The sequence below is a fragment of the Chrysoperla carnea genome, chromosome 1 (genome assembly GCF_905475395.1).
Source record: "Chrysoperla carnea chromosome 1, inChrCarn1.1, whole genome shotgun sequence".
Lineage (NCBI taxonomy): Eukaryota > Metazoa > Arthropoda > Insecta > Neuroptera > Chrysopidae > Chrysoperla > Chrysoperla carnea.
Window position 1 is genome coordinate 105,873,669 of NC_058337.1, and position 25,256 is coordinate 105,898,924.

A 25,256-nucleotide genomic window follows, 5' to 3' on the forward strand; every position below is an offset into this window, starting at 1 on the left:
TTTTAGTAGAAATAGTAAATAAATTTTCTTATACTCTTTAATTCTAGCTAAATTTTATATAATAACTTAAATTGCGATCCAGATATTTAATGAATTTTATATATCGATAAAAGATTTTTATGAAAATTCGATGGAAAATTACAAATAGCTTCTATTTCAAAAATAATAGAATATCGAATTCAAAAATTACAAATAAAATATTATCTTTATAGTTTTATCATCTATATCGTTTTATCATTTTTCTTAAGATAAAAAATTAAGATAACTAAGAAAAATCACTTTATATAAAAGTCAAGCTTTCGCATGTTCAGGGCCACAAAAATAGAAAAAAAAGTGAAAAGAAACAATTGACTGAGTTAATTGTTGAAATACCATGCATAGTCAGTGTTGATTTCTTAATCACATAACAAATACAAACATGTGACACATACATAACTGATAATCAAGTATAGTACATATTATAAAATTTCCGCCTAATTGGCGCCATCACGGGTAAACAGTGATGTTTACGGAAAAATATTTCAAACAAAAGTTGTTTAATTTTTGATAAGGAACATTTTTTACATTTAAACTTTTGTTCTATCTCTAACGGTTTACAAGATAGGTCCTACGGACCCAAGACCCAATTGACCTATGATGCTAATTTACGAACTTGACCTCACTTTTTACGTCCTGAGTACGCTGTAAAAATTTCAGCTCGATATCTTTTTTCGTTTTTGAGTTATCGTGTCCACAGACGGACGGACGGTCGGACGGACAACCGGAAATGGACTAATTAGGTGATTTTATGAACACCTATGACAAAATTTTTTTCCTAGCATCATTATTTTTAATCGTTACAAACTTGGGACTAAACTTAATATACTATGTATATTTCATATATACATGGTATAAAAATATTAAATTTGTTATAATTGTTTTCCCATCCTTTAAAGTTTGAAAATGTTTCCAAACTTTTTTTTTCTCGTGGGCTGCTTGCCATGTTTTTCGGCTTTGTGTGGACTACCTGGACTCCCTTATATATATTTTTTTTAATTTCGTCAACTTCATATATGTTTTGACTAATTTCTAACTATAGTGAGGTGCAAACCAAAATAAAATTAAGTAATTATGTGTTACATAATGAAGAATCGGTAAAAATGGAATTTTTTCTAGTGAGTGATCCTAATATTAGTATATGTTCATTAATGATTAAAACGAGTCAGTGCAATTTCTAATAGATTCCAAGTTTATTGAAACTACTAGTTGTGTATCCTACTAACATACATAATTTTATGTAGTATTTTGATTCGCTACTGATTTTATGAAATTGCGAAAATAGGGGATCGGACAAAATTTTATTTAGGTGAAGAATTCTCACCAAGCTTGAAGTCAGAAAAGTGAAGTTGGTTTTTATAAATTTTTACTAGTATGCAAGATTTGAACGTTTAAAATTCCTAATTAAACAAAGAAAAGGGACTTAATAGTGACGTCATACGTGGGTGTCGCCATAGAGATTACATTTAAAACTTTGCTTTGCTAAAAGGAGATGGGTAACCTTTGATTGCAATCTTTGATTGCTTCCAACTTCTTCGTTTTTTAATCAATTTTAATTTCACTTTCAAATTTTGTCATGTTGTCAAGTCTAGTTTTACATTTTTATGGGTTATATCGACAATTCTACATCAGGATTATCCCCTATTAAGTTACTTTAAAAAAATCTAAAACAGTAGTAGTTCTGATCTCTACTGTCTGTTTGTTAAGTTTTCCGATAAAAACAACTGCTTAAGATCCTTGCAACAAAACGGTAAGCTGTAGTACAAAGTTTTGGCTTCATATTGATAAACAAAAAAGTACCAGCTTTGGAAAGAATTATAGATGATCCTCATAATATCATTTTACTTGTAGATACAGCTGACAGCTGTTTGAAATTTCGCAAATATTGGAATTTTTTCAAAAGGGGCCAACTTTTTATGTGTCATTTTTTGATTATATTTGAAAAATTTAATTTGGGTCGTATGAAACGAAATATCCGCATTTTTAATTTATATAATCCCAGATCATGTATTAGATACTTTGAATTAAATTGATAATACTGATTATATTTTTCATAAAAAAATTGCGTAAAAAAAATAACCATATCACTGGTATAACAACCTACACAACATCATTATACATAATTATATCTCCAATTAATTATTATATGTTTATATTATAGATATAATTATAATTAATGATTATACAGATAAATTAATTGATACTCATTTATATGCAAATAACAATTATTATTATTACTAATTGGATAAATATTGAATATAAAGTACAAAATTATATAAGGTAACTGTAACTGTTTCTACATTCGAGAAGTACATGCATTATTGTTATAGATGAAAACAATGATATCTATAAATATAGCTAATCCTAGCCTGAAACAGGCTGATAAAATATGCCCTTTCTGTTACAATTATATCCTTAAAATTTTTGTATCATCAAAATGATTCATTGAACATGTTTTTTTTTTTTTCAATATGTATAAAATATGTGCATGTCTATAAAAGAATTGTTTCGCTGGCTTTGGGGAAAATAGAAAAAATAATAATTTATAGAAATAATTTTGGTATGTATTCGAAGATATAAATACAAGACTAAACGATTAGCTCCACCAACTTCAAAAAAATAGAAAAATATTTTTACCATGAATTAAAAAAAATTTTAGTTAAAATTATTATCAGATGCTGAGCATAGATTTTAATGCTCAAGTCAACCAAATTTAGAATTAAAGTGCGGTCAAATTTATATTTGATCATTTAGTGAACAAGTAACAAGTTTTGCTGAACATCCCTGAAAGCAGAATTTCTTGAATACCAAATGACGCTGTCTTTTCGCCGAAAAGATTTGTTATTCATTGTAAACCTACAGTATTGTAAACAAGTTTTGGTTTATTGCACGGTGCATACATATAAACCAAATACATGCTTTGTTGTGAAGTAATGAGTTATTTTTAGCTTTACAATACCACGCAACTACAAAAATATATAATATATTGTGTACAAGTGATGCTTATAAATTTGATAACATAGATATCGCTCTTCAACCATCATTACTCTAACAATAGTCTTCCCTGTTCATCAAATGATGGATCTTCGATTAACTCATAATTAAATCTAAACTTTGTTTTTATATCATCGACAACCTTATATTTTCATGGTATTATTATAAACTAGAAGATTGTCTAAATATTTTAGATAATTTTTTATCAGAATCTCTAGATTTTTTGATATAACAATATCCAATTGAAAAGGATAATTTATATGATTCATCATTTTTTCAGCCAACTTTGAACGATAATAATAACATTCAAAAAACCGCTTTTAAGAATTTTTTGTACTTTTTGTAATTTTTGTTAACCAAAAAATGCATTTATAAAGTTTTATTTTAAGCCCTAGTATTATTTAATTCTTGCATATCTGCTTTAGCTTGTAGAACGTTCACAATATTGATTACCGTTCTTAAAAGTTTACTATATTCCATTGTTTTAGTAAGAGTACTTCATTTCTGAAGATTAACAAGATCAATAATCATTGAATTTCATGCCGGGCACCATAGTCTATCAGAAGACAAGAAATCTAAATTTTGCATTAACATTTATGGTCAAAATGATTTCTATATTTCATATTTATATGAAAATAAATTACATACTACCTTTGATTAGTTTATAGATAGATGCACAATACATAGTTGTAGCTCCACAATACAATACCAGAATATGATGAAGATTTAAATGAATTTATTATTGTTTAATGTAATGGCTTTAAATTAAGTCCATAGAGAATTCAATTTTGTTCAATTGAAATAAATTATTATCAGATACCTAATAATCTATATTAAACTAGCTACCTATATTTTACTGTTGATTTTATACAGTTTAAAAAACTCGTTGGTAAAATGAAAATTATTCGTTCCATGCAAAGTATAGGAATCGATCTGCTCTTTTATGTTTGCAATAAATCATACGTTTCATTTTAAATATGATTTTTTTTTCAATTGTTTACATATTATTGGTATGGTGAATGTCAAAAGAAAATTTATTGAATAATAACAATTACTTAAACTTGTTGTGTTAGAAATTATGAAAATAAGAGACAAAATATTTTTGAAAATGTAAATTAGCATAACAACTTATTTAAATTTATTAGAAAATAGTATTAAGTTCTTAATGGAAACCATAGATTAATAAATTAGTTTCATTTTACCATGGAAGCTCCTGAAATAAATCTCATGCACGGTGTGAATATGGGGAAAATAAAATAGTTGGATAAAATTTGGATTCATGCTGTTTGAAAATCAATGAGAGTTTATTCAGATGGTATCAAAAGCAATTAAAACCAAATAAGTTGTTAATGTATTTAACATTCAACTTCCGAGACGATAAAAATAACTTTTTATGACTGTCTAAAACACTTCAAAATTAATTATTGAATTTCAACAGAGAAGCAACAGATACTTACATCAAAACTCTTAATTTTGGAAATATCAACGAAAAAAAAAATGTCCCCATACAATATGTGTATAGGTACATAGCAAATATCAATCTAAAATTGGTTTTATTTGTCTTGATAATATTAATTCTGTCTCTCTTTTCTATTCCAATTTACAAACTAATTTTAATTTTGAAAGACTAATCTATTATGCACCATATTATGCACTTTGTTTAATCAAAACTTTTAATCGTGTAAAATAATCTTTATTATTGACATAAAATATGTGTATACTCTACTTTATGTATGTATGGTATAATAATAGTGTTGTGACCCCATTTTTATGTTCAATTACAGGCTTTATGTAATGTTATACCTTTACCAACTTACGAGAGAGTATCGTGCCTTCAAATATAATTGTGAAAATAGCCTCTCTCGCACGATTACTTCTATACATGATGTATTTTTTTGAAAATTTAGCACCCTCATCAATTATACTCCTTGCTTCAATAAAATATTTTACAGTTCACTATTGGTAAAACCAAAATAGACCCTGGGAAAGTGGTCGATGGCATAGACCATTCAAAAATTGGGATACTTTTAATTAACAGGCTTTTATCAGCTTCATACGTACGTTAGTATGGAACGGAAACTTTGAACATGATTTTGTCGGATTAACTCGACATTTGGAATACTTATTAAGAACCGATGAAAATACAATAATTTTAAAGGATTATATCCATATCTGAAAATATATACATTTATTTGCGCTCCCACCATATTTTATACTGAATTTTTTATAAATAAATAATAGTCTACAAAACTAAAAAACACAGAATAGATAATAGTTTAAAAAAACTAAAAAATACGCTTTTATATCAAGCAGAACTGAAAAGTAGAAAATAATTTCTTCAAATTCAAAAAAAAAATCATCGTAAAAAAGCGTGGAGTGCTTTTAAAGATTTTTAAAATGACTTTATTTGTACCAATATATGTCTATAAAATATTTACAATTATAGAAATTTAGTAATGCACGTTTTCTACAATAAAATGATTTTTTTGAATACAAATATGATATCAGAATACGGACCAAAAAGCTCTAGTTCAGGTTGCCTGTGTTTTAAAAGATTAATAGAAGAACTTCTTGGGCTAAAAAATTAGTTTTTAATTTATTTGAAAACAAGTACGCACGGTTTATCATTCTCTCGGTTGCTCACCCTTTGGTTAGTAAACTTGATAATCATGTAGTTATTGTTTTATTAAAAGCAACATCTTTCAAAAAAATTAAGAGTGATCGACGATTCATTGTTGATAAGGTACAACATTTTACCCTAGATATAGAAAAACGTTTGTTATGCTTGTTTTAATAAAAAATAAAATTATTGAATTATTGAATATTGTATAAATTAAACAAAGGGATTTATGTTAAAATATAATCTAATTAACTTTTTAAAAAAACGTCTATTGTCTTGTTATCAAAGGAATAAAAACTAACTTGAAATTAGCACGCGATTTAATCGATTTTGTTATTCATCTATTATTAGAAAATCTATTTTTTATTTTATATCATTTTGTATGTTACAGAAAAAGCCTGTTATTCGAGTGAAATAATTATATATCTATCAAAAGAAAAGTTCTTTGTAAAAGAAAGCAGGCGTTATAACAGCGTATAAAAACGGAACCATCGACTTTCAAAGCTATAATATACGTTCTATACCTAATACTGACTGATATCGTGCGAAATCTGAAATCTTTACTTTCCAGTCTATATCACAGCCACCGAACAGGCTTTTTTAAAGAGTTTTTTCGATGGTAACAAATTTATTTGAGACAATCTATACTAATAACACTATTTCTAGACAGTAGGTCAATTGTAAACAAATATTGATTTACATGCAATTTAAAAAACAAAATTATTTATTATATTTTTATTAAATAACATATATTTATAAAATATATGTCAGTCAAAAAATAAAATTAATAATCTACAAAACATTTCATTTTCTACAATATACACACACGAAAACGAAATCATATATGTAGTATATAACATTCAAATAACAAAATTGTGGAAGAAATATTACATCATCATTGCATACGACAACCAACAAAAGTGTCTACTTTATTTTTAGGATGTCGTACCACGATAATTTGTTTTCTATAGAATCGTCGTGTATTTTTACGCCTATTAAAAGCCTCCTTCCCTTCTCAAGAGAAAATGTTTGATCTTGTTCCAACATTAATTGAAGAAAACCTAAAAATATAGAAATAAAAAGCAACAAAATAATACTTGAAGAAATTTTTGTAAGCCATTACCGGTGGGAACGCCATACATAATTTTAGTGATAAAAATTAATAATTATTATTTAATTTAAATAATAAGTTTAATAAATGCAGATGTCGTTGTTTTAACGTTCTAAACATCTTTTTTATGATTTATTTTTATGATTTTTATTGAAAGCATGCTTACTGGTACAAAACATATAAGTATAATTATTTTCTATATAAAATCATCATTTTTAATATGGAAAGAATTAATTGCAAATTTTTACAGTTATATTATTATAATTATGATATTGATTAATTTGCCAATGAATTTAAATTATTCACTTATACAAATTCAAATAATTAACGGGTGAAATATTTAACGCATGTGCAGAATGCCTCAGCAAATCTGTCTCAATGCCTCAGCAAATCACGACATTCAAAATTCCAAAGCATTTGAACTTCTATTTCAGTTATTTTCAAATGTATTATTTCCTTACCGTGTAAAAAAAATTTAAAAACTCCATACAAAAGGTTTTCTGTAGTACTGTGACAATAAATTTTGAATATATCATTTTGGTGTCAGCAATGTGCCCCTGTATTTGTGGGGATTATATGAGAATAAAATTGCGTGACACCTTCATCACAAAAGTGAAACTCTCGCTTGACAGATCTATATTTTCATGTCTAAATAGAAAATTGAAAGGTGGATTATTGTATTTATTATGTGATTCTTTTTTTATATTTATATATATGAACGTTGAGTACAGCATGGGCCTGGTAAAAGTCATCTTAAAATTTTGAATTTCATTTAATGAGATCAAAAAATCCAATAACAAAACTGAAAACATAGAAAATGAATTATTCCAGCTTGTTTTCTTAAACTGGAAAAGAAATAATTTGTAGATGGCAAAATTTAAAGGCAATTACTCCGTGGCAAATTTATTTCTTGTTTAAGTCAAAATATTCCAATAAAATGACGAATTTGAATATTTTTTTTATCGTCGAAAAGGGAATATTTTGGAATATCAAATTCATATTTATTACAGAGTGGCAGCCATTTCACTTTCCTGTCAGTTCAAACTTTGAAACTTTTTGAATATTTAAAAATGTACCTGTTTCAGTCCTAGTCTGTCTATTCCAATTCCAGAAACATAAAACGTTATAACAAAGTACTTCAGATGGATATTTCAATCTTAAGAATATAAACATCTTCAAGAATCACTTTTGACAGACATCAAATTTATGTAAGACTCCCTGTATTCTAAAATGAAAGCACATGTATGTAAATTTATTAAAGCCAAAATGTGCTCACATATAATAATTTTAAAAAATATAATCCAGTGACGATGATGATCCATCCGTTACTATTCATTATACTACCCAATCATATATCATTTTCTTGGTGATTTTCTATTTTCATAAAAAAAAGGAAATATAAATTTAAATAAAGAAAACTGTTTACAGATGACTTATACAAGAGTTTATTATAATTATAATTTCTTAAAACTGCTTACGTGAAAATTGGTAACATTTTTCAACATTTTCTAGTAAAACTTAAAGCTTGGATAAATATTTCCATACCTATATACAGTCTGAACTACCCATCTTAATTCATCCATATAAGTCACCAGAGAAAAGGCTTTGACTAGACTAGCTAAATGATTTTGTATCTCGTTTTACCTTTTTTGACAAAACTATATTTTTAAAGGGGCTACTTTTTAAATGTTAGAAATACCATTTCATTCAAACTTATTACCAATAAAAAACATTCTTAAAATCTTTAATTACCGAAAAAATTGAGCAGCAAGCTAAAATTAAAACAATTTTTCATAAAATGATAGAAAGATTTTCAAAACTAAAATTTTTTGAGGAACCTTGACTATTTTTTTGCAATTTATAAATTTCTACTCAACGAAAATATAAAAGTTAGTCTTCGAGGCAAAAACAATTGAATCGTCTTCGTGCACGCGACTGAAGAAATAACATATGCGATTAATATATACGGTACACAATTGTTCTTATTAAATTCTCGATTGTGTTATTATTTGGAGCCAGAGATTTAAAGCTATCAATAAGGCTAGAAAAACTTTTGGTTAATATACAATAGTTTGTTTTAATTTATGAAATTTTTACAATAATAAAAAAAAAATGATGTGGTTTCCTGTGATACGAACAAAGAGCACCTCAAATCATTAATAAATGCTCGTAAGCTAGTGAGTTATATCTCTATGTATAAATAGTAGACATTAATTTAGCTTATTTGTTTCACAATATTGAAAGTAATTCATCTTTGTCTTTTCTTATCATTAATAATATTATATACATCTTTCTTGTGTGTAAGTATATGGCTGTGGTTGCCTGTCTTTTAACTCCACATTCTGCTTCGAATTGGAAATATTATTATTATTATTCATTTCTATATTTAATAATGACTTTCTTCCTGTGTCACAATTTTCCCGATCAATAAATTCATTGAATTGTTCAGATATTTTATTTATAGTCGAATGATTTAAAGTAGTGATTAAAGGATGTGTGGGAAATTTAATCGAAGACAATACAATATGAAATTTGATGATTTTATACCCTCTTTTGACACATAGAGGAGTGTCATAAGTATATAGTATCGCAGTTTCTGAATGGATGAACCTATTTGATTTTTTGTTTTGTTTGAAAGGTAATTTGATCCAGAGTGTTCTTAGCTTTTAAATTTGAGTTTAGGGGTTCATTCCCTGTAAAAGAGATGATGATATTTAATCGTCTGAGCAGATTTTCTTGAAACGTTGCTAAAAACACGCTCAATCCAATTATCTTTTAATTACAAGAAGAAAAAAGAAATTAAAAACGGTCAATCTGTTTAGGGGCTACGTGACGCAAACAAATCGATCAAACCTGATCTGTGTCATTGCAGCCCGTCACTAAATTAGCAACGAGTAACATACACAATAAGAGTAATTACGATAAGTGTATTCATACTGATGATGACTACTTGATAATCGAAATACACATTTATATATAACAAAAAATTGATCTAGAACATTGGGGCAAAAATCGAAATTTATTTCGAAATATCCTAGAGTTCTCCTTTATTATCTTTGATAATATTTATATTTTTGGGTGCTCTTTTTCAAAATGTCGATATATTAAAATTTCATCTTCAAACTCACTTAATGGCCGTATAACCTATACTCAGGTAAAACGGTCTTTAAACGAAATCTAGAGACTCACTATAATTCGTTGATTCAAATTAAATTTATTTGTAAAAGCTTTTGATGCAATTAACAAAGCTTCCAATATAATTTACAAAACCATTAATACAATTTATTAGTGATTTTGATTAGATCAAAAGTGAATTATGCATTTTTAGTGTTTTTTTTTTCCAAATAAATATTTTCTATGAATATTTTAGTAAGCTAATAAATTATTTTATTATATTTTTCAAATAAAAACCATGCACGAAAAAAATATTCGTTCTAAAAATCAATATTCGCGTAAATTGGAATTATGATTATCATGGAAAGGAAATGCGTTCTCGTTGTGAATTGGTTTATATCAAAATTGAATTAAATTTTTTTATTGTGCTTGTTATGTTTTTTTTTTGTAGCTCTATTAATAATAATAATTTATTGGGATGGTTTTCTTTTGGAAAAATTTTACATAATTCTAGTTTTTAACATCCGTATGGTATAAAAAATTTTATTATCGAAGATTTTTAGAAACGTAAAAGGGTATTACATTCCATTACAAGGACTCGGACCAACAAAATTTGAAATGAATTGCAATATATCGACTAAAATGTTACGCTAGTGACTAATACCTTGTGAACTATGAACTATGTTGACCTTAACTATTTTTATATACGAAATGCATTAAAAATTAATTGCTTCTTCGATCTTAAAACAATGATTAGAATTTATTAAAAAAATTAATTGTTTTATTATAAACTACCATTTTAAATTAATTTGGTCAAAAAACAAACTTACATATTCAAACTGTTCTCATCAGTTTGAATTAACCTTTATTTCAAGTATTTAAAGAGATAAACAAGTTGATATGCGATGAAAAATCAGTTGCCTTGGTTTCTAAATAAAATTTCTACGATGAGAAAATTGAACCTTGATAATCGTTTCTGTTAACAACAGGAAATTGAATGAAATTATACCGGAAATATTGAAATGATTTACATAATAATAATGAATACATGAATGTTATGTGAGTCATTCACCTCTAGAATTTCTAGAATATATATAAAAAAAATACTAACGATAGGAATAATAATATAATATTTTCATTGAATTCTTATTATATATTTCAACATAAATTATTATGAATGCTTAACATAAATTTATTCATTATATGTAGAACTATAAGTGTATACTATATCTGGTTGATGATGGTACCATAAAAACCCGTATGGTAGTCAATTTTACACTTTCCGGGTAAAATTTTAATTTGTTTTTGACTGGATTAAATTCTTAAGTTGTAAAATAAAATTTAAAGAAATATTTTTATAAGCATCTTTTTTCTATGTTTAAAAAAGAGTGTCAGTCATACCAAATCCTCTCTAATTTTATTTCAGGACAGTTTTCATTTCTATTTAAAGTATTTAAAAAAATATAAACCGAAGAGGGGTTTTTGAAGTTTTAAATTAAGGCCAATTCTAACGAAAATTTAGTGTAATTCCAAAACAAGTTAGATTCTTTAAAATGGTGGAAGAGGAAATCAATGCATAGAACATATTAAGGTTTTAAGCGATACACAATTTATTTACGCTTCCATCATTTTCTTACAACTTTTGTGATCCAATGCTAAACTAAAATACCGTGGCTAAATGCTTATTTATGTCATAAAAATTTTGACATGAAAAGAAGTCATGTTTACACTAGTTATTCATCCTCATTTTATGGTATGCGCTTCCGTATAAATTCCGACAAAATAAACTGGAATGTTACTCACCAATAACCAATAATTAAATTAATATTATTCATAAAATTATATGTAATTTTCAGTTTGCAAATAAACAGTCGGAAAATTCCAAATTGTTTACTTTATTCGTATAAAAAAAAATTACTTTAAAGCTATTCGAAAGTAAAACTACATTGAGAATCAGTCTTCAGCCTACCCTCACTCTCAAAAAATTCCTTCATTTCAATACAAATGCTGTCCAGTAAATAAATAACACCATTAATATTCGCTGGAATTACATCTTACCAAATTATCAAAAAATTTATTATAAACAATAGGACCTTAAGGTAGTACCAGCATGAAATCACTTTTCGACAGATTTGGCCAAATTTTTTTTCTCGGGTTTATAATAGCTTTATTTATGAATTCCTAAAATTTCATAATTTTTGACCGTTTAGATCGCGAGATATTTAAAGACAAAGTTCGCGATTTTGAGGGTCATGTCCCATTTAAAGCATGTAAAATGTCCGGTCTCTCCAACTATTTTTTATGATATTATTATATATTGAAGAAAAAGTAGAAAAAAATGTTTATACAATACAATTCTAAAAAAAAAATTTAGAAATTAATTTTCACTTTCGAGATATTAATTTTGACGTAAATTGATCGAAATTGGGACGTTGGCATAATTATTTCCCATTTTAAACGGTCAAAATTTCTGAAACTTTGGGAATTAATAGTAAGCATTATTAAATTCTTAAATTTAATTTTTCGTTAAATTCTGTCGAAAAAAAAATTGTACCATTGCTTTAACATAGAAACTGCAAATACCATGCTGGAACATCCTTAACCTCATGCCGAATTCAATGTATCTTTCTAGTAAAGATGACAAGATCTGTAATAAAAATTAAAATCGATTGTTATACATGAAAGTTATAAGTTGGGTATATAGTTTCTGTGGTGGGCGTAATTTATGACGTCACCACGTGCTATCTTCTTATCTTTCTATGAGTACATTTAAATAAATTTTTGTAGTTTTTGATTTTATCCAAAAATTGATTCCACACACTGTTTTGGTTCGATAAGGAACGTCGATTTAAACAATATTTAGGACAAACACCCAATGAATGTATATTAATTTTTCGTCATCATAAATTGTCTCAATTTGATATAATAATTTATTAGTCTCTAGTTTAATTACCTGCCTTACAAAATACTATTAGTTAGTTACTCGTCTGAGTAACTAACTAGTTAATATTACAAAATTATATTATTGATAGATATTCGGACTATTATAGTAATAATATTATTTATATATAGCTTTTTGAATAGTGGGTGTGCATATTCTATACATATAAAATGATTTCCATAATATCCATTTTTATTCTATAATTTGTATTCATACAGAAAATTCATTTTACTCTACAACACATTTATACATTTATATAATAATAATAATAATAATAATAATATGTATGCTATTTTATTTTTTTATTTCAATATTTTACAGATGCGGAAGAAAAATCACCATCTGATTTAAATGTAAGTACCATTTATTATTTTAAAAGTGTAAATATAACAAAAATATGTATTCATGAAGATGAGGATTAAAGTTCATTTTTTTTGTACGGTTTTTGTTGTTGATGGCTTGTGGTTGATGTTCAAGTTTTTGCCAGTATTCTTTTTTTTAGAAATGTTCATTTAACGTTTTATTAGTCTTTTATACACCGTATTTTCCATCGCATTTTACTACTTTTTAACAAAATTAAATTATTTAAAAAAGTCTCATGGTTGGATTAAAAGTTTAAAAATACAATTTGATGTTGAACAGTCGATGCAGAAAAAATCAAAATAAGAAAACATTGAAATTATATTATAAAAAAATGGGTGCTCACCCCTTTACCAACTTTTTAAAAGTCAAAAAGGGTGTTAAAATTGTTCTTTAGTAATTAATGTGTATAAAAACATATACCTGGTTGAGATTGAAAAAGTGAGGTGCTTTCTTCATCTGAAACAATGATGCTAATTCCTTTAATCCTCCAAGTGCAATTTAATGCTTCTTGGGCAATCTGTACATTAGAGATCAGTTCTAGTATACTTGTGAAAAATGAGTATAGTTTTTTATAGGCGAATTCGAGATCTCTTTCAAAAATATTGATGCAATTTGGGGTGGTGAATGCATCAAAAATATTGATACAATCCATTTTGTACCAAACTTATTAGATAATTAGAAAATAATTAGATTTTTATTTTAAAAACGTAACGAAATGTTCTATTTTAAAACGCTATTTATTTTTCCAAACATGATTTCATCATATTTTCATATCCTTGACATCATCTATTATAGGAATCTGATACACGACACGACAGTTCGAAAAAATTGACTCTGGTAGGTTCGATTCGAAAAATTAAGCTATTTAAAAAAGTTATCAAAGTTATATCAGCTCGAAATTTATGAAAGATTAAAAATTTTCGATGAACAATGTTTTTTGTTGTATGTGAAAATCAATTCCAAGCGATATGTACAAATTTATCTAAAATCTGAGTAGTTTACAGCCAAAGTACTTTTAGAATGCTGGTCACAGGCAGATGGAATGTCTTTAAGACACATATATTCGTAGAACTAAAAGTTGTTTTTAAGAAATTGACTGAGTGACAACCATCTTAAAAATATTAATGAAACTTACTTTCATTGACTAATACTTTTTTTAAATGTTTTTGTTCTAGATATTTCATTTTATCTATTCATTCTAATTTTCGATTTTCTCCGTTTTACGGTATAAACAATATTGATTTTATGCAAACTTAAGCGAAAATAAGGCTTGTGAGGGCACTTTCTATACATTTTTTTGTCCTGAAAATATGCTCTTACTATATAATTTTGGCACTATAAGTTTCATCTTAATGAGGATTAAAGTTCATTCGAAATTTTAATAAAATTTATAATGTCAAAATGATATATTAACAACAAATTATCAAGAAAAAATATATCAAAAGGGTCCTAACAAGGGTAAAACAGAGTTAATCAAGAATCCAGGGTAAATAGAAAAAATGTAATGTCTAGGACTAAAACATTAAAGAAACCTTTTTATGACTATATCAGGGTAATGATAGCATTAACCATTGAAATTTTATCCCCTGAAAACCTTTTTTCAAAGTTTAACTACTAGATATTCTACTGTTTTTGTTCACATCCTAGTTTCAATGCACACCGTTTTTCCCAGCGCTGATAATTTTTAACCTAATAGTTTCCTATATTTTTGAATCAGGTTTTCTTAACGTGGAACTGACAAGCTTTTTTCAAGTCAGTGACGAATAATTAAGGCAACGAAAATTTTATCACTATTTAACTGTTGAATTTTCAAAATTTTATCAAATTATTAATTGGACTCACACCAAAACAAATTTATTAATGCGTTATGTTTCAATTACATACGGTGATACAATCTTATATTTCAACATTTTCACAATCATAAAAAAAAGCTTACAACCCTTTTTTTTCGTAGCAATGCAAAAAGGAAATTAATTTTGAAGGGAACAACATTGTAATTTAAACTATATATATACGACATTTGTCAAATGTCAGATAAACACGGATGTTTTTAAAAAAAAAAAAATTATTTATTTCCTGTAATATTTTATATCGTTCGAAATAACGGATTTGAAAGTGTTTTAATTATGTTTTTGTTATGTTACATAACAGTTATTGTTTTGATAAAATGTTGTACCTACATTTCAAAGACGTTTTAAGTTGTTAGATAATTACGTAAATGTTAAAGAAATCCTTGAAAGACTTAAATTATTTTAACTTTTCGTTTAAAATAAATTATATAAGTGTCGTCTACATATAGGATGATTTTTTAATTGCACGCTTTCTGATGGCATTGTTTTAAAATACAAGATCACTATTGGGAAAATTCTTGAAACACTTAAGGGATTTCTTCAGGTTTATAGGCAAAAAAACGAAGTATTTAGGATTTGTTATGTTTTTTTTTTTTTTTTTTTTGGAGAAGTATTAAAGAGTATACTAAACAATTTTTCGACAAAACACATATGTTTACAACACTTTGACGGTGACAGTTCTAAAATCGGACTACGAAAAGCGAAAAGTAGGGGTTCCCATTCCATCGCTTTCAGTTGCCAGGAGCAAAAAAATAAACAAGCAAAAGATTTCTATTAACATCGTCTTCTAGTTCCCAAATGTCAAAAAATATTAAAAATTATAAATATTTTTGTGAAAAAACAAAAATGATTTTTTAGTCAAAAGTTGTTATAAAAATAAACACTAAAAATTTTTTTATTTTTTTGACAGATTTTGAATATTTGGGAACTAGTTTTAGCTATTTTGAACAAGTTGCACAAAGATTTAGGTCGATAGGTTAAATAGTCTTTTTCAGAATCTGTGAATATCACCCATTGGCGTATGCTACAGTTGAATAATTTTTCTAATGTTAAAGAGCTATAAACTAGGCTAACTTGATAAGCGAAGATTATAATAAGAATACAATAAAAGTCATGCCAGATATAGTGCTGTGAAGTTAGACACATAATTACTTTATTAGGTATTAGATAAGCAAGCACTTAATAAAATCTGTATTATTTAAGTCGAAGCTAGAGAAGACGTAGTTAACGTATTTTTCCTGAAACAATTATAAGAATCAAGTTTCTATAAAATTATTTGTACAATTAGCAAAATCGGAAACTGAACTGAATACATAAATGTACCTTGTATGCTTCTCCTTTTTTTTGGTACCGTGAATAAACTAAGGTGTATAAAAGGACTTAGCATTTTAATTTATGATCACTATTCTTAACATTTATATTAATTAAATCCAAAATGAATCCCAATGTTCACATATATAAATGTAACTAATACCTTTTATATATGCTACATTTTATAGTCTGCATAAAGCCGCTATTGTCAAAAAATATGTTAAACAAACGGTGTTTAAGTTATGAGCCTTAGACACAAGACCTAGAACTTTCTTTATTTTACTATTTTGTTTTATGTTAATATTTCTTTTTTATTGTAATAACGGCAAACCTTGCAAATCTTTATAAAAACGCAAGCATTTGTATACACTTAGTAAAAATAATCTGATACATTCTTGGAAGAGAAATATTTCAATTAAAATATCCAATTTGATCTATAATTCAATTATGACAGTTATGGCATGGCGTCTGTGCTTACGTATTTACGTATTGCATATAACTCAAAAAACTTTGACGTTAAGTTTAAAACTCATATAACTAAAAAAATCGTAGATTCTTCTTCTCTTAGCTTCCCTGTACGGAGCTGATAATACAATTGTTAGGGACATTTCACAAGTTAGTGTTTTTATTTTTTTTCTTTAGTGATTTTAATTAATTCTAAGTTGGTACCAACTGACTTTGTCAAAACATCCGCCAATAACAGCGTTCCTATTACAGTATTCTGTGTGCTGTATAAGTTGTTTACGTATTTTCAAACGGGTCGGTTTCGGAGCCGACCCAATGAGTTTATAACTCTTTACTTTTTTTAATATAATTAATTCGTTTTTCGATCTGAATAGATCATTTTCTTTCGGTTGATTTAATTAATCAATCTAAAAATATAATTTAAAACATTGTCGAGTCAGTGATTCTGTTTTTTTTCAAAGTTTTCAATTTTTTTCAATGTTGAAACGTGTGGTGTTCAGCATTTAATTTAATTTAACCATGTGTTAAAGTTTAACTTCAAAATCGATTTTTATCTTGATAATCAAGTTTAATTTTGGATTTAAATTCGAATAGTTCTCAGTGAACCATGTGTTTTTAGTGCCGTGAACTTAACATTCTCTACCTTTCCCGCCATTGAGGGATTTAACGCATATTGCAATTTTCATCAATTAAAGGTCAATAACCAATAGTAAAAAAAGGCGTGAACAAATGCAACGTAAAGGTTTGATAAATCATCCCCAAATTCCTTTTTTCCTGAGTTTTATCCGATCAAACCTTTAAATAACAACTTAAATATTTAACTAGTGTCAACCTGGAGAAAAAACCGGTGAGTACATATATTTTTTTTCATACAGTCCAAATTTCTAAAACGTTCTTAAAATTCGCTAATTGTTGGGAAATATTTTATTTTTTGTGAACCAGCGATCAACGCCCCAACAACAATGAAAGCATTCGAACACAAACCTACCGGTACCAGCTACTTACATGCATCAAATTTTTCGAAACAAACATTTTTCCCCAAAAAAGATATATTCATTCCTTATATTAATATATAAGATATATTATAATATTCCAAAAATCTAAAATATAAAAATATCATCGGTTTTATATTTCGATTTTCGGGATGAATGCAAAAACTTTCTATCATGAAGCTAAGAATATGTTAAATAGTGGTAATACACTTTAAAACACTGCTGTTAATACATTTTATACATTATCCTTAAATAGACACATAATATAATGTCTGTGCATTCAAAATTACCCAAGAGTGTAGTAGTAGTAAATAAATGAATGTGCATGTGCTATTTTGTTGGTTCAAAAATATTAACAGCAAAATGTACTAAAATATTAATTAATAAAAAGGAAAGAAAAGAAAAAACGGGAATTACCTTATTTTACTCGATTTTTAAAGAGGATAAATAATTACAAGTTGAAAAAGTTGAGAGTAATTTATTACAAAATACAGGGTGTACAAACAGAGACCTGAGATCCAATGCACTGTCCTGTATTACACAATTCTTTGCTTGCAGCTTTAGGAAAACGTATCATTTTCTCTGTGTCTACCATCACCAAATCGTGGGCGAAAAATGTAAAGTATCCCGTCCCTAAAATTGTATAACAGAACAGATAATCTCTCTTTTTTTCCTCCTCCACATTCTCTGCATTAGTTTCCCCATACTAGATTCTTATTCTTTGAATCGCCAGTTAGCTAGCTCTTCATTTGTTGCTGGTAACCGTTTTTCCGCTAATTTTCAAACGTTTTTTTCCTACTGCGATCATTACTAGAGGCTTAACTGACCTATGTTGCTCGTTTAAAAACTCAACCTTATTTTTTACGTCCTGAGCACGCTATTAAAATTTCAACTTGATATCTCTTTTCGTTTCTGAGTTATCGTGTTTCTGAGTAATCGGCCAGACAGGCAGGAAACCGGAAATGGACTAATTTGGTAATTTTATGAACACTTATACCAAAAATTTGTTCGTAGCATCAATAATTTTAAGCGTTACAAATTTGAGACTAAATTAAGTATACTTTATATGTTTCCTATATACATGGTATAATAATAATAATAATAATAATAATTTTCTAGTTATTTTCTCTCTTTTCTGAATAGTATTTGTATATTAAACTAGAAGCTTTTCCAATATTATTTTTGACTTTCATTCAGTCTGTGGTCGCTTAAAAAAACCTGACTCGTACCGACTTTTCATCTTTAAAATTGTCTGAATTTTAGAGGAATCTTTACCTCCACGGTACCTAACTAAAATATTTGACTATCGTGTTTGTATCGTATTATGAAGATACGTCTGTTTCCCTACTTGTTTATTTTCGTATGTTCTTTCGATACATCCTATATTTATCGCACACGTATTCTACTTACCCCCAAATGTACAATAATAATGTTTTGTTACAACTTTCATATGTTGTGTTTTGTTTTATTGTAACAATATATTGTAAGATGTATCAGTTGTAAACAATGGTAGTGGGCCTATCTATTTATTTATGAAGCAAACCCTTGTATATATCTTTAAAGACATATAGGCCGGCATATATGTGTAGATAATTTTTCTACCAAATGTGTCAGTGTTTAAGATAGTCGGAAGATAAGGTATTTCTTAATGCTAATATTTTCTTACCCATACCCATAATGGAACAAAACCACCGAAGATCATCATGGTATTACTTCTATCGTGTTATGTATTCAAAGTCGCATATCCAATATACCGTACTTGATGCTATCAACCAAGTCACAACTAGCGTCTGAGTTCTTAAACCTCAAGAACGATCTAATTAATAACTATCTATTGCTGCCGATCAACTTAGAAGGTATACTTATAATGGATTGCAAGCGTCGATGATTATTGGTCCCTTACTGTAATCAACACAAATCACTAGATCAGGACAGAGTGTACTGTCTATACTTGCCGCGTAGACACGATCCTCGAATAATGTGATTTTGAAGTTGATTTCTCATGATATATTACCTTCATTACATCGCTGAATGAGTGGTATGGTGTAACAGTATATTTGGTAATGTCTGCTGAACATATCCGCAACTTCAACACCGTCTCCGAACCAATATGTGACATTAAGAAGAACGACACTGATCTGGGCACTATGTGTAGCGCGATTATTATAGATCATTACGTTTTCGAGTCGAATATACATTCCTGTGTTTGCCGAAATTGGTTTATTGGTAAGAATTCATTATATGTATAGTCAGCACCACAATCAGTGATCCTTCCTGACATCTAGTGATTAAAGTGAAAACGAATATATCGTAACATCAGCTTTATTTTAACATAACCTGGAACATGCAATAATATATTACCACTAAAACTTCTATAATGCTGTATCGCATTTTTCCTCCTCTGTGTGTTTTTCTTTCCATAAATTATTTAAAGATTTTACAATCTGTTTTTTTTTTTATCTCTTGTTTGGCCAACAATGTGGTGGTTATATTTGATATGAATGAATTTTTAAGGGTTTTTATTTTATTTTTATTATTTTATCCAAATAAAAATATTTACATACGCACAATTTATTATAGTTAAATAGATTTTAAAAACACCGAACAAGAACTTATGTATTTTATGTAATATGTGGCCTTCTTCATGTTTTATAAAACTACAATTGGAAAATTTACTGAATCCTTTTTATTGATGATTTTGTGGAATTCAAATAAACTTATTTCAAGCGAGGATAGTCTGACAGGAGAAAAATTCATAGAAATCGCGAGAGCTAAATTTCTTTCTTTAACTTCAGTATCATATCAAAGATTCTAGATAAATTGATTCTTTAGAATGGTTTTGAGAGAGGAAATGAAATATTATATACGGACGTCACGCAGAAGAAAACTATGCAAAATACAAACAGGACTCAAAATGAAAATTTCAATATTAAATATCAAGTTAAAATTGAACATATCTGAATTTTAATCAGATGATTTACTCATTGTTAAAACTTACTCATAAAGCTTCATTAGCTTGCCTACCGGACATATCTCGTTCAGGCGAACTCTTGTCGAACCAAATCATTCCTCCATCTATGCGATTACCTAGCGTCCAAACAGTGACATGTATTTTCCAGTGACGATGCCTAGGTCGGGAAACCTGCTATTTTAATTTTTGCTTCGAAGTGAAACTAACACTCTTAATCTTTAATTTTTTTACTTGGCCATGGTATTTTAAAATTAATTAGAATAGTTAGATTGGGCACCTTGCCCTATATTTATACTTGCTTCCGAGTCGATAAAAAATATTTTAAAAACATTTAAATAGCAATATCCATTTTGACTACATGTGAAGCTTTTTTGACTTGTTGATAAATGTTCTAAAAAATTATAATGTTTCTACAAAAAACATTATTTTTTTTTTTTTTTGTAAAGCAACTTTTATTAAACATCTTTTATATCGAATTACATTTTAAACTCTTAAATGTATCCTTTAAAGAATTATGTAAAAGACTTGAATATTTTATTTAAAATAAATGAAATGAATTTAAAACTATACAAATAAATATAAACAACAAATATATATAATGAGTAAATCTTTCACTACTATATTATATAGATTTAATTAAATTAAATGTGATGTTTAATTACTGGAAGAATGAAGATATGAGAGAGTTAAATAGTTTATTTATATATGTACTGTATATACTACATCTTTTATGATTATTTTACACAACTTCTTTTTATTTATAGTAAAATATTCATAATATGATAAAATAGATAGTGTTGGAATGAAAATATATTGATTCTAATTTAAGGGGAAATTATTTCATTTGAACGTACCAATAAGAGCTATTTCATTCAATGTCTTCAAAGCTCTTTTTTAATCCATGTCTTTCAGACAATTTAGAAAATATAACCAAAGATCTTAGATCGCTAATTTCTGCTGCAAGACATCGGCTCAGTAATTTTTCTACCACTGCTTCTCCTTCATTGCAGCCTATTGAGAAGCTGTCATGGGTGTTTTTCAATAGCAAGTAATTAATTCGGCGGCTATGTAGTCTAAATTCAACTTATAATTTAGTATTATTGTTCTACTGCAAACAGTTTTAAGAAAATTTTCGAGCAATAAAAAAGTCATATTGACCCTGTCATATCTCTCTCTTTTAAAGTAGTTTCGCTATCAACTATAGGATAGTAAAAATCTACCTCTGTGTGAACCCGCTATAATCGAAAACTAAAAAAATATATCTATACCATCAAGACTAGGTAGCTGTAGCGAATACTTTGATATTATAATTTTGATATTTGCCGGTTTATGTCAGTTTAAATATGTTTTAAATACTTGACTATTTTAGACTAAAAAGACAATTTCTAAAATAATATAGTCTATAATTTCATTCTATAAAAAAATTTCTTGCTTAGACGAATTTTTAAATAAAATGTCTTGGCGAGTAGTTTGGACACGGAAAGAAACTGGTCTCATGTTAATATTATTTTTTGGTATAGGCCAAACATTTTTTCCATCTTAACACTTCATCTTTAATCAATATGAAAGTTATGGTCAAGCACATCAGATGAGATGAAAAAGATACTTAGAGAGCTATCATTTTTTGGGACAAATTTTTGGAAATATTTTAGTTGAAATTGAAATATTTGAGTTGACTTTGTTTTTTTGAATTACCTAATTATTTTACCATTCCACTTTTCATTTCCATAGAAATTATTTCTATGTAAAAATTATACGTCATGTTTTTTCCAAACTGAGTCGATTTTGAAGTGCATTGCCAATTATTTAGTTTTTTTCGGGTACAACAGCTCTAAGCTCGTACCTGAAACATAGCTAAGAACACTCTTTAAGACAGACAAACACACAGATACACACACATGGTGGTAAAACTTATAACACCCCTTTTTTTTATTCGGGGATTTAAAATACACCATAGTTTCCTTGTGTGCACATAGCTCACTTCGCTGTAGAATACAATTGTCCAACACTAATTTGTACACACACAAATTTAATATTTATGTGATATTCATAATAATATTTTATTTACTTATGTATGCAGTGGATAAATAAATGAATGGATGGATGAAATGTTTTTAAATGTAATTTTTTGGTTTTATTATTTTAAAATGAGAAAAGATGGAAGTTTTTTGTAAGTATAAGTGAGTTGGTATCTATATCAGATTTACTCAACTGTAATTTAAACCTTTTTAATTATGAAGCTTTATTTTATGAATATTTTATGAAATTATTTATAAACGGAAACTTGATGGATGTGAGATGAGTATCTTTTTCTTAAATAGGATTATGGGTGATAAAAGCACATTGAAAACAGTTCTGTGAATATACTTTAAGGAAAAAAATATATGTTTATACCGATAGACTACAAGCCCATGCTAAATGAAGATCGGATCATATTTACCTGTGTTATCAAAAAAATCGCATTTTTGAACTTTATGAAGTCATCAAAATCCAAAAAATTTAATTTTGCTCTATTTTTTCCAATATTGATATATCAAGTATGTAATTCTACTAAATTTGGGTTATAATTTCCAAATTCAGGGTCAAAATTAACCTAGTTTAAATGAGTTTCAAGAATGTGAAGCCCTAATCCCGGAATTAAGCACATAAGTGATAGCTAGCGAAAAACTAGCATCACAACTGAAAAGAATGACTCAAAGTTAGTGGATTTCAAAAAGAATTCCATTAAGATCGGATCAAATTTGCTTGTGTAATCAACAAAATCGAATTTTTAAACTTTATGACGTCATCAAAATCCAAAAAAATTCAATTTTGCTCTATCACATCCAAATTTTATCCAATATTGATAAATCAAGTATGTAATTCTACTAAATTTGGGTCATACTTTCCAAATTTGGTTTGAAAATTAACCTAGCTTAAATGTGTTTCAAGAAAGTGAAGCCCTAATTCCGGAATTAAGCACATAAGTGATAGCTAGCGAAAAACTGGCATGACAACTGAAAAGAATGACTCGAAGTTAGTGGGTTTCAAAAAAATTTGTCTGTGTTATCAAAAAAATGGAATTTTTTAACTTTATGGCTTTGTCAGAATTCGTTAATTTGATTTTGCTATCAGATATCACTACATAGTATAAAACAAAGTCGCTTTTTCTGTCCCTATGTCCCTATGTCCCTTTGTACGCTTAAATCTTTGAAACTACGCCACGGATTTTGATGCGGTAGTTTTTTAATAGATAGAGTGATTCAAGAGGAAGGTTTTTATGTATAATACATCCATATTATAGTAGAGTAAGGGGTTGAAATAGGGGTTGAAAGGGATATGCTTCAAAAACTAAAAAAGTTGTGCATCGAATAAGCTAAAATATTGACACGATATACAACCAGCTTCAAAGTTCTATTGTTTTTATTTACTTTTAACCTTCGGAGGGTAGAAAGGTGTAGCGAGAAAGTGGGAAGGAATTATCGAATATTTACAAATATACCTAAGTGGGGTATCAAATAAAAGAGCATGACGTGTACATTACAAAACTGTTATCCCACGCAAGGAAATGTGGAGGGAGGGGTGCAAGTGGGGATGTTGCCCAGCAAAGCGGGTAGTTCACAGCTAGTTTATAATATTTTAAATTAATGTGCGCTTTTTATATGATTCTTTACTAACTTTTTGTTTAACGTAAACATACTTTTTGTTTTGCGTTTCAATTTTTGTTGCACTTTTAGCGGATGACACCTTCGGTAGTTACGGACCTAAAATTTTGAATAAGAAAAAAGGATTGAAGTAATTATTGAGACCCCACACATGGCAATGGTTAAAAAAAAATCTTCGATCAGGTTTTTACTTACTGCTAATGATATTTTTCGTAAGAGTGAATTGTAAAAATTATAACCTTGAAAAAAGAACTCTCAGAACGGCCGATGAGGATCACCTACAACACAATAGGATCCATAGTATATTCTGGTCTCGCACTATAAATAAAAAAATTTTATAATATAAAAAATTTATATGAAAAATATGATCAAAGATCATTTTTCTATAAATGTGACTGTTGAAGCAAAGCATATAAACCATTGTAAAATTCATCAAAAACACAGGTAACAACCAAAATTTAATTAAAAACAAAAATTTAATTAGATAGATATTTTCCAAACATACATAAAATAAAATAAAATAATTATTATGATTAAAAATGTTGAAAGATAATACGATACAAATAGGTCAAGAGCCAAGCGTTGTATTTGGAAGTCATAACAGCACAGCTTGAAATTAAAGGCCAATCATAGACATTTCTAACAACTTTCTTTTCCACTTTAACTTTTTTAGACGAGAACTTCTCTTTCTAGGAAGCTAGGCACTTTTTAATACGTTTTTCTTCACAACAGCATCACAAATTCATGGTACATTGTAAAAGAAAGATAATATGGTTCTACTTACTGCCATTTTGCAAACCATAAAAATTTTTAAAAATAATGAGATTAACTAATTACACAGGCC

The 25,256-nt window shown here is 27.6% G+C and overlaps 1 protein-coding gene across 2 annotated transcripts in view; it reads left to right on the plus strand.

The window, feature by feature from the left end:
* LOC123290787 overlaps window positions 1-25,256 on the plus strand; it is a 479,121-nt gene that overhangs the window by 308,374 nt on the left and 145,491 nt on the right. For both annotated transcript variants that reach the window (XM_044871115.1, XM_044871116.1), the window contains one exon: window positions 13,138-13,169. In XM_044871115.1, coding sequence (XP_044727050.1) covers window positions 13,138-13,169 — 32 coding nt within the window. The remainder of the gene's footprint in view (window positions 1-13,137; window positions 13,170-25,256) is intronic.